At 39.4% G+C, this 14,585-nt stretch overlaps 1 protein-coding gene across 1 annotated transcript in view; it reads right to left on the reverse strand.

The window, feature by feature from the left end:
- Window positions 1–236: 236 nt before the first annotated feature.
- Window positions 237–14,585, reverse strand: part of SNX6 (sorting nexin 6) — a 69,383-nt gene continuing 55,034 nt past the window's right edge. The window contains exons 11-14 of the mRNA XM_010835349.1: window positions 10,300–10,386; window positions 6,437–6,596; window positions 6,269–6,354; window positions 237–1,960 (exon numbers count right to left, since the gene is read on the reverse strand). Of these exons, the coding sequence (XP_010833651.1) occupies window positions 1,907–1,960; window positions 6,269–6,354; window positions 6,437–6,596; window positions 10,300–10,386 (387 nt within the window). The 3' untranslated portion in view covers window positions 237–1,906. The remainder of the gene's footprint in view (window positions 1,961–6,268; window positions 6,355–6,436; window positions 6,597–10,299; window positions 10,387–14,585) is intronic.

Raw genomic sequence — 14,585 nt, forward strand, 5'->3', positions numbered from 1 at the left:
AACTCATTTATACATGTATTTATTAAGCACGCCTCACCTCCCCACACCCATAATCGTCACCTCCAGTTTACCCCATTCCGTCAAGCATTCTAAAATGTAAACCAAAGGTCAGGGGATGTACTTTCCACTGTACTTCCTTCCTAGAAAAAGGCCACCTTGGTAGAAACAGATTAGTTGATGGCTGTGTAGAAAATTGTGAACTTGCTATTTTTTAGCATTAACACAGCATCTTCACATTTCCAAAGCACTGTACCAACATTTATTAATCCTCACAACACCCCTGTGAGGTAGGTCAGTGTATCCTTCATGGTGGAGAAACAGGCAAAGAGCTCAAGTGAACCCTATGGTCTGAGGCCACAAGGGCAGCTGGTGAAGGGACTGCCCTTGAATCCAAAGGCTGGGGCCCTCCACCCCACGTTCACCCACTGGTGGGCATCACAGGGGCATATTCTCACCAGTGAAGGGCACATGGAGGACAAAACACAATCTCTCAGCCAACACAAACATGGACAATTCAAACACACTGAGGAACAACAGTAACAGAGAGGAACACTGAGCAGCACACCAGCGAGGCAAGAGACAAGCAGCAGAGGAAGTCTGGAACCGTAGTAACTAGCCCTGAGACCCAGGCAGGCGGTCTTCAGAATGGTTTGCAAAAACAATTAGGAACACACTGGAGGGGTGACCAACCCAAATGCCTGTGGTTTCTACATGGGAGACAACTTAGAGTGGAAAAATCCAACCACTCGAGCTAATTTTAAACCAGGAATAACATAATGGTCATTCACATTAGAAAGGTCAATCGTATTTGTAAAGTAGCTACTGACATTACCTTAACTTTGTACCCTAACTTCTATTCCAAATATTCCAACTTTTCCCCACTGACAAGTACTATTCCCTATAGCAGGCCTCTTTCTCTCTACATACCAATCTATACTCTGGCATATGTCTCATGGTTAATTGGCTGAGCTAGAGGTGGAATCCTGGAAATTATAACAGACCAGAGTCTCTGTTCCAGTTTTACAAACAGCGGTCTCTAACCTGTCTCTGTCCAATTCCATCTTATACAAAGTGCTCAAAGCACCCAGAGAAGCAGTTCATTCTTCTGTAAAGCGGTGAACTTGGTTCCATATGCCATTTTAAAAGAAAGAAAGAAAAGCTAAGACCTGCACTGTAAAAGCATAGTATAGGAGTAGATTATAGCTACTCCAAATTTGAGAGTGATACAATGACCAGAGTTAAAAACTATCACTGTTATCACTGTTTATTTGACAATAGTTGGTTTAGTCTACAAGTTTAAGGCAAACATACTAATGCATTTGCTTTTCTTCAGAAATCATACTTATAAAGAGTACATAAAGCCTGTCCCAAAACTTCTAAGAAACGTTCATTAATTAAAATAAGTCTGATTAAGATGCTTTACCAGGATACAAGAGTGAACTATGGTGGTGTATAATGTTTTTTTTTAAACAAAATTAAAAAAAAAAAAAAGGTAATGGCAATCCTTATCTTTGTTTAAACCATGTATTTTTGAAAGGGTTAAACTTCAGAAATTATTTAAAGGTAAATAAGATTGGCAGCCAAAAGGAATACTATTCATAAAATAAAGTTATTCATAAAATAAACAGTTATAGAGGCTACTTAAAAAAGACAGAACTTTGGACTTCTGAAGAGGAGGAGGGCACGATGATGGGCAATTGTCCAGGGCGCAGGTGCGCAGGTGCCACCACGCAGCCCGCAGACCCGTGGGTGGCACTGATCCATTATTTTTCAGAAAAAGGGAGAGGAGATGCACTCTGTCAGCTGTTTCTTTCGTTTCCAGTGAGCAGTAAATGCCTAACATCATTAATAAAAAATAAAATCTGAAGGAAGGCAGCCCTTTTTAACTGGAAGGCAAGAGTGTGGCTTATGTGTCTCCATTGAGCACTGCCAGGCAGTTCTGCAGCAATTGTAGATTACCCTGCAAAGGAAGGGAACAGCAACAGTGAGCTTCAAATAGTGTGAAAAAGTCTTACTGAAAACACATGGCATTAGAAATCACATTAAAATACCAGAATTGTGAAAACAGTCATTATGTAGAAATAAAGGTTTAAAGACATAAAATTACAGAATCTGTTCCATGCACAATAATATTTTCCACATACTAGATGCTTCAGTAAGTTTCTATCTAGACTAATATATTAATATTTGGCATGCACTAGTGAGGGTTATAAAATATGCCCTTTGTATACCGATTAAACTACTGAGCATGTTCTGATGGTAAGACAGGTTCTTATTCTTTAGCTACTAAAATATACATTAGCTTAGACTTATAGCAGTTTTATAAAAATAGTAAGATCACACACAAGTATTCTACAAAAGTCATACCTAAATGCCCATTTATAAAACATGTGAACTGGCATCCAAATTTAGGAACATACAAAAGTAAATTTAAGTATATTTACATTACAGTAATATATTAACAGGAGTGAAGGAAATCCTTCTCCTTAGAAAGTCAACTAAAATGTATAAAGATGGAATTAGAAAATGACCATTTGGCAATCATCACAAATTAACTGACTCAGGCAAAAAACATGAATGGATGCTATTATGAGACTTAAAATGCTAATACTGTAGCCATTAGTTATGTACAGCTGCATAATTAAAATTTCTGTTAATTAAAATTAAATGAAAACTCAGTCCCTCAGGTGCATTATCCACATTTCAAGGGGTCAACAGCCACACGTGACTAACGCCAACCACACGGGTAGTGCTAATGAGAGTACTTCCTCCATGGCACGAAGTTCTACAGGTCAGTGCTGGTTGAGTGATGGGGTATTTAACAGTCTCAAGTACCTCCCCACAGTATACCTCTTAATTCCAAAGTATAAAACAGCAACTCGGCCACTGTGAAGCCTGCAGACATCACTTTAAGCAAATGATCAATGTTGTACATTGCCAGTAAGGCAGCTAATCAACAGCATGTATCTCCTCACATGCGATGCAATGAGACCATCTGAACATCACTTCTGTGTGGGACACCTTCCCAGAGTGCAAAACCCAAACCCAGGAATCAGACAAACCCAAACTGAGGGACATTCTACGGGCCTGTATCCAATGCTGCTGCTGCTGCTGCTGCTAAGTCACTTCAGTCGTGTCCGACTCTGTGCGACCCCAGAGACGGCAGCCCACCACCAGGCTCCGCCGTCCCTGGAATTCTCCAGGCAAGAACACTGGAGTGGGTTGTATCCAATGCTACAAAACACAAAGACTCAGCAACTTCCCCAGACACCAGAAGTCTAAGACGACAGGTGCACTGAATGCACACGATCTCTTCACTCCTTCTGCCATTAAGGACATTACTGGCACAACCAGGGAAATGTGAATACAGGTCTCTGGGTTAGATAACAGAATTATGTCAATATTAATTTCCTCACCTTTATAATTGACTATTTTAAGAGAATTACTTGGTTTTAGGAAATTCACACTGAAACATGTAAAAGGAAGAAGCATAGAATCTGCAACTTATTCATACGGTTTAAGACAAAAATAGGTATGTACAGGGATGTGTGTGTAAAGAGAAACAGGGAAGAAGGGAGAGAAAAAGACAAAATAGATGTGATAACACGCACATTTGGGGAATCTGGGTGAAGAGTATTCAGAAATTCTTTGTACTTTCCTTGCAACATTTCTGAAAGTCTAAAATTAAGTGAAAATAAACAATTTTAGATGTTTAAGTTACTGTCAATTTTTGGCCGGTATAAGAACAGAACTGTGACAAATGACTCTAAGCCTGCCTATCGTCATGAAATTACCTTCTTACAGCTGCACCCCCCAACGGGAACCGCCGAGTCACGAGATGTATGTGCTGCAGGCTGACACCTGCCAGATGCCCTGCAAAAGGTGTACCTTGCTCTGCACCTACAGTAGGGTACGTGGGGACTCACGTCACACCCCCACAGCTGGCTCATCACTTTTTTTGTTACTGCCCCATCATACATTTTTTATTTCCTTAATAAAGAATCTGAGCCTATTTTCAAGGAAACAAAAGTGACCTAACTACCGAGTTTTCTGTTATAACTAGACTTCAGTTATGTGGTAGAGTCATATATGTCAGTTATAATAAATAACATCCAAAGTAGTTTCAAACATCTTGCTGTAAATTTAACCGTTATCTACTCTTTCTGGAATGGTTTACTTGGATCCTGGGACCAAAATGAGATTTTGTTCGGACTTAAAAAATCAGTAAGAAATCTGAGACAACAGAGTTCTCCAAGCTCAGCACTCCTGACACGGGGGCTGTGATCCCCTCTTGTGGGGGTTCTCTGTGCATTGGAGGATGCTGAGTAGCAACCCTGGCCTCTGGCCTCTCTATAACCTACCCATCCTGATTGGTGACAACCATAAATGTCTCCAGAAATTACTAAATGTCTTCTGGGGGGGCAAAATCACTACTAGTTCAGAACAACTGGACTAGAACAGCTGTGAGAAACTGGCACCCAAAGAACATACCTCAGAAAGAATTTGAAAAAGTACAAAATCTGGAAACCAGAAGCTAACACCAACCTATAGCATGGGTCAGTGAACTCTTTTTGTGAAGCGCTAAACAGTAAACATTTTAGACTTTCAGAGACGTTTGGTCTCTGTTTCAACTACTCAGCGTTGCTGCAGTAGTATGAAAGCAATCATAGACAAAGTGTAAGTGAACAAGCTTGGCTGTATTTCAATAAAACTTTATAGGTTAAATTTCAATAAAACTTTATAGGTTAAATGAGTTTCATATAATTAGCATGTCAAGAAGTATTATTCTTTTGATCTTTTTATAATCATTTAAAGACATGAATGCTATTTCTGACTCACAGGCTGTACAAAAACAGGTTATAGTTTGTCAACTCATCCTTAATCTGTAACAAAACCCGTGATAGTTTGTAACGTCTTTAAAAAGAACAGAAGCAGTGAACATCAGAAAACCAACACAGGCTCGATCCTAATGTCCTTCACAGATAAAATGGAGAAATAATGGTGGATAATAGTATAAATAAGTGAATTCATAACTATCCAAATAAATATAACCAAATAATATTAATAAGTTAGTATCAATTAGCATAGAAAGAACAGAAGGGAACTAAAAGTTTTTTGGTGCCACTTTTATAAATTAGATTAACAAACACTGATTCCTTTAATCCTGATCAACCTTTTAAATCAAAACTTAGATGAAGACATAAAAAGGAAGTTCATACAAATTGCAAATATCAAACAACTGACAGGAAAAACTAGTGTAATAGTCAAATACCACATGATCAAACCCAAGTTTCCAAAACATCTCAATGAGCTGGGCTAAGACTAGCAAGCTAAAATTTAACAGACACACATGTGGCCTGCAATTACATTTTTAAAATAAATGCTCAGTAAATGAAAAAGTTCTAGAGATCCGGTATACAACAATGTGAATATACTTAACACTACTCAAACTTCACATTTAAAAATGGTTAAGATGGGAAATTTTATGTTTTTTAACCACAAAAAATATGAATTTGAGAGTAACATATACACACTTTTTTTTTTTTGAAAGTTGCTCAGTTGTGTCCAACTCTTTGCAACCCCATGGACTATACAGTCCATGGAATTCTCCAGGCCAGAATACTGGAATGGGTAGCCTTTCCCTTTTCCAGGGGATCTTCCCAATCCAGGGATCAAACCCAGGTCTCTCACATTGCGGGTGGATTCTTTACCAGCTGAGCCACAAGGGAACATACACATGCTGCTATATATAAAATAAACAACAAGGACCCACTGGATAGCACAGGGAACTATACTCAATATTCTATAATAACCTATAACGGAAAAGAATCTGAAAAAGAATATATACATATATGTATAAAACTGAATCACTTTTCTGTACACCTGAAATCAACGTAACATTCTAAATCAACTATATACTTCAATTAAAAAAACATGCTGCAACAAGAAATGTGTACAATAATCATTTCACACATGCAAAAGTGTTCCCATTTTCAGGTATAGTATTTTAAATGAGCAATGACAGTAAAGAAAATTTATTTTTTTAACTAGTCAAAAAATGACACTGTTTCTCCGTATTAGGTACTGGAGTCTTGCAGAGCTAACCATTAGAGACACTGCAGATACTATTCTTGCTGAAATCAGATAATCTTTAAAATCCCTCTCAAGTCTAAGATTTCCTATTTTTAAAATTAGTATAAAGTATCATAACAGACTCATTCCTAAATTTTAAGTCACTTAAATTGTTATATCTTTAATATGACACTACCTTTGCATGCTTCAGTTCTAACTCTGCCAGTTCCACTAAATTTTTTCTGAATGCAGCAACTCTTCTTGTCTTAAAATCTATAAGTTCTGTGAACAAAACAAATTAGGATTAACTACTTGTGTAACAGTGTAAAACATACCTGATGACTAAAGGTTAATATAAGAGTACCTTGTTTTGCAGATTCAGATATTTTTTCAAATTTCTGACAACATAACTGTTGGGATGTTTCAGCCTGCAGAACATCTTTATTTTTCGCTCTTGCTTTATCCAGTGCTTTATTGGCATTTTCATAATCCACTAATGACCTAGATCTTCGATAGAGGAGATCCTATAAAACAGAATGCTGCATGATAACACATGCTGCTCGTGTCTAGTAGCTGCTGCCAACCTCCCCCCACCCACCCCTAACAACCATCATCGGAGCTAACACTTACACACGGAATGCCACAGGTCAGTTACTCTTCCACATTTTTTTGGTAACAGCTTTATTGAGGTATAACTCATATCACCATATAATTCACCCATTTAAAGAGCACAATTCAATGGTTAATATGCACACAGAATTGTGTACCCATCACTACACTCAATCTTAGAACATCTCTGTCACCCAAAAGGAAATCTCATATCCATGGCAATCACTCTCCATTTCCTCCTACAGCCCCCACCTCCAGTCATTCATCTGCTGTCTCTACAGATTTGCCTATTTTGGACATTTCATTAAAAAAGGAATCTTGGGCTTCCCTGGTGGCTCAAGGCTAAAAAAATGTGCCTGCCAATGCAAGAGATACGGTTTCCCTCCCTGATCCTCGAAGATCCCACCTGTCTAAGACAAGCAACCCCATGTGCCGCAACTATTGAGTCTGCTCTGGGGCCCGGGAGCCACAACTACTGAAGCACGTGCGCTGCAGAGCCCGTGCTCTGCAACGAGAGAGGCCACCACAATGAAGTCCGTGCACCACAAGCGGAGAGGAACCCCAACTTGCCAAACTAGGGAAAAGCCCACATAGCAACAAAGACCCAGCACAGCCAAATAAACAGATTTCTTAAAGGAATCATTTCATATGCAGCCTTTTGTGCCTGGCTTTTATTTATTTTTTTCCTTTTTTGGCTGCTTGCCTTGTGGGATCTTAGTTTTCTGACCAGGGACTGAATGAACCTGGGCCCTCAGCAGTGAAAGAGTAGAGTCCTAACCATTGGACTGCCAGCGAACTCCCCTGTCTGGCTTTTTCACTTAGCATAAAATTTCAAGTTCATCTATTTGTAGCATGAATCAGTATTTCATACCTTTGATTGCTAAATATTTCACTGTATGGATATCAAAGTGAAAGTGAAGCTGCTCGGTCGTGTCCGACTCTTTGCGACCCCGTGGACTGTAGCCTATCAGGCTTCTCTGTCCATGGGATTCTCCAGGCAAAAGTACTGGAGTGGGTTACCATTTCCTTCTCCAGGGGATCTTCCCAACCCAGGGATCGAACCCAGGTCTCCTGCGTTGGAGGCGGACGCTTTTAACCTCTGAGCCACCAGGGAAGCTCTATATTTCACTGTATGGATATACCACACTGATTGATCCATTCATCAGCTGAAAGATTTGGTTTGTTTCAACTTTTTGGCTATTTCATAAAAATGCTGTTACGAACATGTGTGTTTAAGCTTTTCTGTGGATATGTTTTCATGTTTCATTTCTCTTTCATAGCTCATTATTTAGAAGTAGAATTGCAGGGTCAACTTGTAACTCTATGTTGAACCTCTTGAGAAAATGCCAGACTACTTTCAAAGTGACTGCACCATTTACATTTTTCCACCAGAACTATGAGGGGTCTCATTTCTCCACATGCCTGTCAACACTGTTGTCTTTTTGATTAGAGCTATGTAGTGGGTGTGAAGTGATATAACTCCATGGTTTTGATGTGTATTTGGTGGCTCAGGAGCTCCCCTGATGGCTCAAATGATAAAGAATCTGCCTGGCATACAGGCAACCCGGGTTCAATCCCTGGACTGGGAAGATCCCCTGAAGAAGGAAATGGCTACTCCCTCCAGTATTCTTGCCTGGAGAATCCTCATGGACAGAGGAGCCTGACAGGCTACAGTCCATGGGGTCGCAAAGAGTCAGACATGACTGAGCGACTGACACTTTCCTTTCCCTGACAGTTAAAAATGTTGATAGAAAGGACTGCTATCCAAAATACACAAATAACTCTTTTTTTAGAACAGGTAGCTCAGCAAAGACACAGAGATGGCAAATAAGCTTGTGAAAAGATGCTTCACATCAAATGTTATCAGGGAAATGCAGATTAGAACAAGGTATCACTACACACCTTGTCAGAATGGCCAAAATCTACAATGCTGATAATACCGATTGCTGGTGAGGATGTTATGCAACAGGAATTCTCATTCATTCTGGTGGGAATGCAATGATATAGCCACTTTGGAAGACAGTTTGACAGAACTACTCTTATCATATGTTCTAGCAATTACCCTCCTTGCTGTTAATTACTCAAAGGAGTTGAAAACTTATGTTCACACAAAAACCTGCACACAGATGTTTATAGCAGCTGTACTCATAACTGCCAAAACTTAGAAGCAACCGTTCAGTAAGGTTAGTGGATAAACAAATCTGATGGATAGAGGCTATTAACTGCTGAAGAGATAAGAGCTATCAAGTCCTGAAAAGCACAGAGGCAACTTAAATGCACGTTACCAAGTGAAGAAACCAGTATGACAAGACTCAACAATATGTCATTTTGGAAAAGGGAAAACTATGGAGGCAATTAAAGTATCAAAAAGTGTTAGGAGGAAGACGAATGAACAGATGGAACACAGGGTTTCTGGCAGGAAAACTATTCTGTATGATACTTATGTCACTACACTCTTGTCCAAACCCACAGAAAGTACACCACCAAGAGTGAGCGCTAATGTAAACTGCAGTCTTTCCTGCCGGGCTTCTTTCACTCAGCAAAATTATTTTGAGAGTGACCCATCTTGTTGCATATATGCATAGCTTATTCCTTTTTACTTGTTGAGCAGCCTTCCCTTTTATGAATATATTACAAACAATAACATATTATAATAATAAGTCTTCAAAAGTGAACAATTTATTTTAACCCTGCCCAACCAATGTTAAGCAGTTCATAATACACAATCTGATTTAAAACAAATTCGATATGGACAGTATATCTGCAAGTACTTAAGTCCTCAAAGTTAAAAGGGTTATTTATAATTTGATGAGAAATAAAAGAAGGGTATTCAAAGCAACAGGGACCAGATGGGAATTTTCTGTACATCTCAATTCATAAATTAACACTGAATTGGAATATCTGAGTCACTAACATTTCAGTGCTTTTAGAAGTTTTTGTTAAACATTTTTTTGATTAGTAAAGAGTTTTAGTTTTACACATGGACAGATTTCCAAAAGGAAATTTGAGATGCCTTAAAATAAAACATATCCTTGTTTTATGACTCGCTCACCCTCAACAGAGGGCTTCCCTGGTGATTCAGTGGTAAAGAATCTGCCCATGATGCAGGAGACACAGGAGACGTGGGTTCAATCCCTGGGTCGGGAAGGTCCCCTGGAGGAGGACATGGCAACCCACTCCAGTATTCTTGTTTGGGAAAATCCCATGGACAGAGGAGCCTGGCAGGCTACAGTCCATGCAGTCATAAAGAGCTGCACACAACTGAGCAGACACCCCCAACAGAGGACTTAGATAGGCCAAATTAGGAATCCTCTAACTGTACAACTGTTATTTGGGCGTTTTCCTTTTGTCTCTGCAGGTATTTCACCTGGCTAAATATATCAAATTCAAAAAAAAGATAAGTTCTAGACAAACTGTATCAGAAGTTAATAGAGGAGACTTTAACGTGGGGTTCTGTGACCTACAATCTATAAAAGGAGAAAAAAAAAAATCACACTTGAAAATATGATTTAAAATCAAGAGATAAGTCATCTTAAACCATCTTAAGTCTAACAACTTCTAAAGAGATGATGGGTTTCTGTAAAGCAGTCAATTTTAAAAAACAATGAATAAAATTACCTTAGCAGCTTGGGATTCTCTTAAGTAATATTTCAAAAGGTCAGAAAGTTTGAGGTCCTCATCAGCTGACACTCGTGCTTCTATTTTCTAAAATAGGAAAAAAAAAATTAAGTATTTAGTCAGTATTTACATTCTACACTCAGTACTTTTTTCTTATTGTAAAAAAATTAAAGTTATAGCATACACAAAAATAAACTCAAAATGGATTAAAGATCTAAATATAAGACCAGAAACTATAAAACTCTTAGAGGAAAACATAGGCAGAACACTCTGACATAAATCACAGCAAGATCCTCTATGACCTACCTCCCAGAGTAATGAAATTAAAAACAAAAACAAACAAATGGGGCCTAATTAAATTTAAAAGCTTTTGCACAACAAAGAAAACTATAAGCAAGGTGAAAAGGCAGCCTTCAGAACGGGAGAAAATAATAGTAAACGAAACAACTGACAAGGAATTAATCTCCAAAATATACAAGCTCATGCAGATAAACATCAGAAAAATAAATGACCCAATCAAAAAATGAGCCAATAGAACTAAACAGACATTTCTTCAAAGAAGACATATATATGGCTGACAAACACATGAAAAGATGCTCAACATCACTCATTATCAGAGAAATGCAATCACAACCACAATGAAGTACCATTTCATGCCAGTCAGAAAGGCTGCCATCAAAAAGTCTATGAACAATAAATGCTGGAGAGGGTGTGAAGAAAAGGGAACCCTCTTACACTGTTGGTAGGAATGCAAACTAGTACAGCCACTATGGAGAACAGTGTGGAGATTCCTTAAAAAACTGGAAATAGAACTGCCATATGACCCAGCAATCCCACTGCTGGGCATACACATCGAGGAAACCAGAATTGAAAGAGACACGTGTACCCCAATGTTCACTGCAGCACTGTTTACAATAGCCAGGACATGGAAGCAACCTAGATGTCCATCGGCAGACGAATGGGTAAGGAAGTTGCGGTACATATACACAATGGATTACTCAGCTATAAAAAAGAATGCATTTGAGTCAGTTCTAATGAGGTGGATGAAACTGGAGCCTATTATACTGAGTGAAGTAAGTCAGAAAGAGAAACACCAATATATTAACGCATATATATGGATTTAGGAAGATGGTTAACAATGACCCTATATGCAAGACAGCAAAGGAGACAGATGTAAAGAACAGACTTTTGGACTATGTGGGAGAAGGTGAGGGTGGGCCGACTTGAGTTATTAGCATTGAAACATATATATATTACCATATGTAAAATAGATGACCAGTGCAAGTTCAAAGCGAGAAGCACGGCACTCAAAGCTGGTGTTCTGGGACAACCAAGGGATGGGGTGGGAAGGGAGGTCAGAGCGGGGTTCAGGATGGGGGGACACGTGTACACCCATGGCTGATTCATGTCGATGTATGGCAAAAACCACCACAATATTGTATAGTAATTAGCCTCCAGTTAAAATAAATAAAAAAATGAAAATAAAAAAATTAAAGTTATAAGTAACTACAGTATCAGTTCCTAGTTAAGCTAAGTTTCCTTCCATTCTTTCTATGAGCCTGTTATTTTGTCTTTGTATGTAACTGACAAAAAAAAATTAATAGAAAAATGATGAGATCAAATGAGATTAGTGAATTTATGGAAGGACTCTATATTTGACTCAAGTTCTTGGCTGTAACTAGTTTCAATATCATCTTTTAGGTTCACCTGTATTTTTCTATTCATTTTAATAGCAACTGATATGTACACAGACTATAAAGTAATAGAGGCTGGCAGGAGTACTGCACTAGGTAATTCAAACCAATCCCCCTGCTGCAGACAACCACAAAACAACATTAAAACATTAACAAAATGTGCCTGAAAATACCAAAGAGTGAAAGTTAAAAACAAACAAACAAACAAACATAAAACTAAAGTGGTGAGTCTGAGGTGAGGTGAAGTGGGAAGCAGCCATGTCAGACTAAAAAGATAAGAACTCTTCATTCACTCTGGAGAGACAGAGGATAAAGAAGAATGTACTATGTCAACCAAATCTAAGGGAATCTGTATGCAGGACAAGCAGCAACAATTAGAACTGGACATGGAACAATGGATAGGTTCAAGTTGGAAAAGGAGTACATCCCAGGTTCGATGCACGATACTGGATGCTTGGGGCTAGTGCACTGGGATGACCCAGAGGGATGGTGTGGGGAGGGAGGAGGGAGGAGGGTTCAGGATGAGGAACACAGGTATACCTGTGGTGGATTCATTTTGATATTTGGCAAAACTAATACAATTATGTAAAGTTTAAAAATAAAATAAAATTAAAAAAAAATTAAGATTTTGTTATTGGCCTATTTATCTTTATTATTTTTTGGTTACATTTCCAATACTGTTTGTAATGAAGGAGTATCCCATAAAAATTTATTAAAAGTATTTTACCCCTGAAAAAAAAAGAAAAGGAGTACGTCAAGGCTGTATCCTGTCACCCTGCTTATTTAACTTATATACACAGTACATCATGCAAAATGCTGGGCTAGATGAATCACAAGCTGAAATCAAGACTGCTGGGAGAAATATCAACAACCTCAGATATGCAGATGATACCACTTTAATGGCAGAAAGTGAAGAGGAACTAAAGAACCTCTTGATGGGAGAAGGAAATGGCAACCCACTCCAGTAATCTTGCCTGGGAAATCCCATGGACAGAGGAACCTGGTGGGCAGAGTCAGACACGACTGAGGGAGGGGCAGGCGCTCGCTAGAGGCCCCAGAGCTTTTGATGGCAGAGCCAGCACTGTGGCTGAGTGGACTCCCGGCTCCCAGGCCTCTCTCACCAGATAGGAGCGTGGAAAACTAGTCTAAAATACGCCTGAGGGCTTTCCTGGCGGCTCAGTGGTAAAGAATCGCCCCCCTGCCAAAGCAGGGGACGTGAGTTCCACCCCTGGTCTGGGAAGACCACACGTGGCAGAGCAGCTGAGCCCATGCATCACAGCCACTGGGCCGGGGCTCTCGAGCCCGGGAGCCACAGAACTGAGGTCTGTGGGCACCAGAGCCCATGCTCCGCAACAAGAGGAGCCACAGCTAGAGAAAAGCCCACGCAGCATGAAGACCGTGCACAACCATAAATAAAATCATTAAAAAACAAAACAAAACAACAAAAAAAAGAACCTCTTGATGAAGGTGAAAGAAGAGAATGCAAAAGCTGGCTTAAACCTCAACATTCAAAAAACAAAGATCATGGCATCTGACCCCATCACTTCATGGCAAACAGATGTGGAAAAAGTGGAAACAGTGTCATATTTAGTTTTCTTGGGCTCCAAAATCACTGCAGACAATGAATGTAGCCACAAAGTTAAAAGACTCTTGCTCCTTAGAAGAATAGCTATGACAAACCAAAACAGTGTATTAAAAAGCAGAGACATTGCTTTGCCAACAAAGGTCCATTTAGTCAAAGCTATGATTGTTCCAGTAGTCACGTATGGATGTGAGAGTTGGACTATAAAGAAGGCTGAGCGCTGAAGAATTAATGCTTTGGAACTATGGTGCTGGAGAAGACTCTTACGAGTCCCCTGAAGTGCAAGGAGATCCAACCAGTCAATCCTAAAGGAAATCAACCCTGAATATTTATTGGAAGGACTGGTGCAGAAGCTGAAGCTCCAATACTTTGGCCACCTGATGCAAAGAGCTGACTCACTGGAAAAGACCCTGATGTTGGGAAAGACTGATGGCAAGAGAAGAGGGTGACAGAGGATGAGATGGTTGGATGGCATCACTGACTCAATGGACATGAGTTTGAGCAAACTCTGGGAAATGGTGAAGGACAGGGAAGCCTGGCTTGCTGCAGGTTCATGGGGTTGCAGAGTTGGACAAGACTTAGTGACTGAACAACAACAAAAGGAAAGGAAATCTGGGTGACATGTGTACAGGAATTCTTTGTACTATTCTTGCAATCTAAGTCAGAAATTGTTGTCAAAATAAAAAATTAAAAAAAAAAAATCCTATACATCCACCAGAACAGCTAAAGTAAAAAAAGATACCAAATATTACAACCCTGTGCAGCAGCCCAATGCTCACATTCATTCTGGTGGGAATGTGAGTTGGCACAATCACTTAGGGAAACGGTTCACCTACAAAAGCTTTTCACATGGGTATCCTATGAACTATCACGTCTCCAAGTTACATACACCCCACAGAAATGTGTACTTATGTTCAGCTGAAGATAAATAAAAAATGGTCTTAACAGTACTCTGTGTAAAGTACCTCAAACCGGCAACTATCCAAATGCCCACCAGTAGAACAAATAAT

This window comes from Bison bison, unplaced genomic scaffold (genome assembly GCF_000754665.1).
Source record: "Bison bison bison isolate TAMUID 2011002044 unplaced genomic scaffold, Bison_UMD1.0 scf7180017864041, whole genome shotgun sequence".
Taxonomy (NCBI): domain Eukaryota; kingdom Metazoa; phylum Chordata; class Mammalia; order Artiodactyla; family Bovidae; genus Bison; species Bison bison.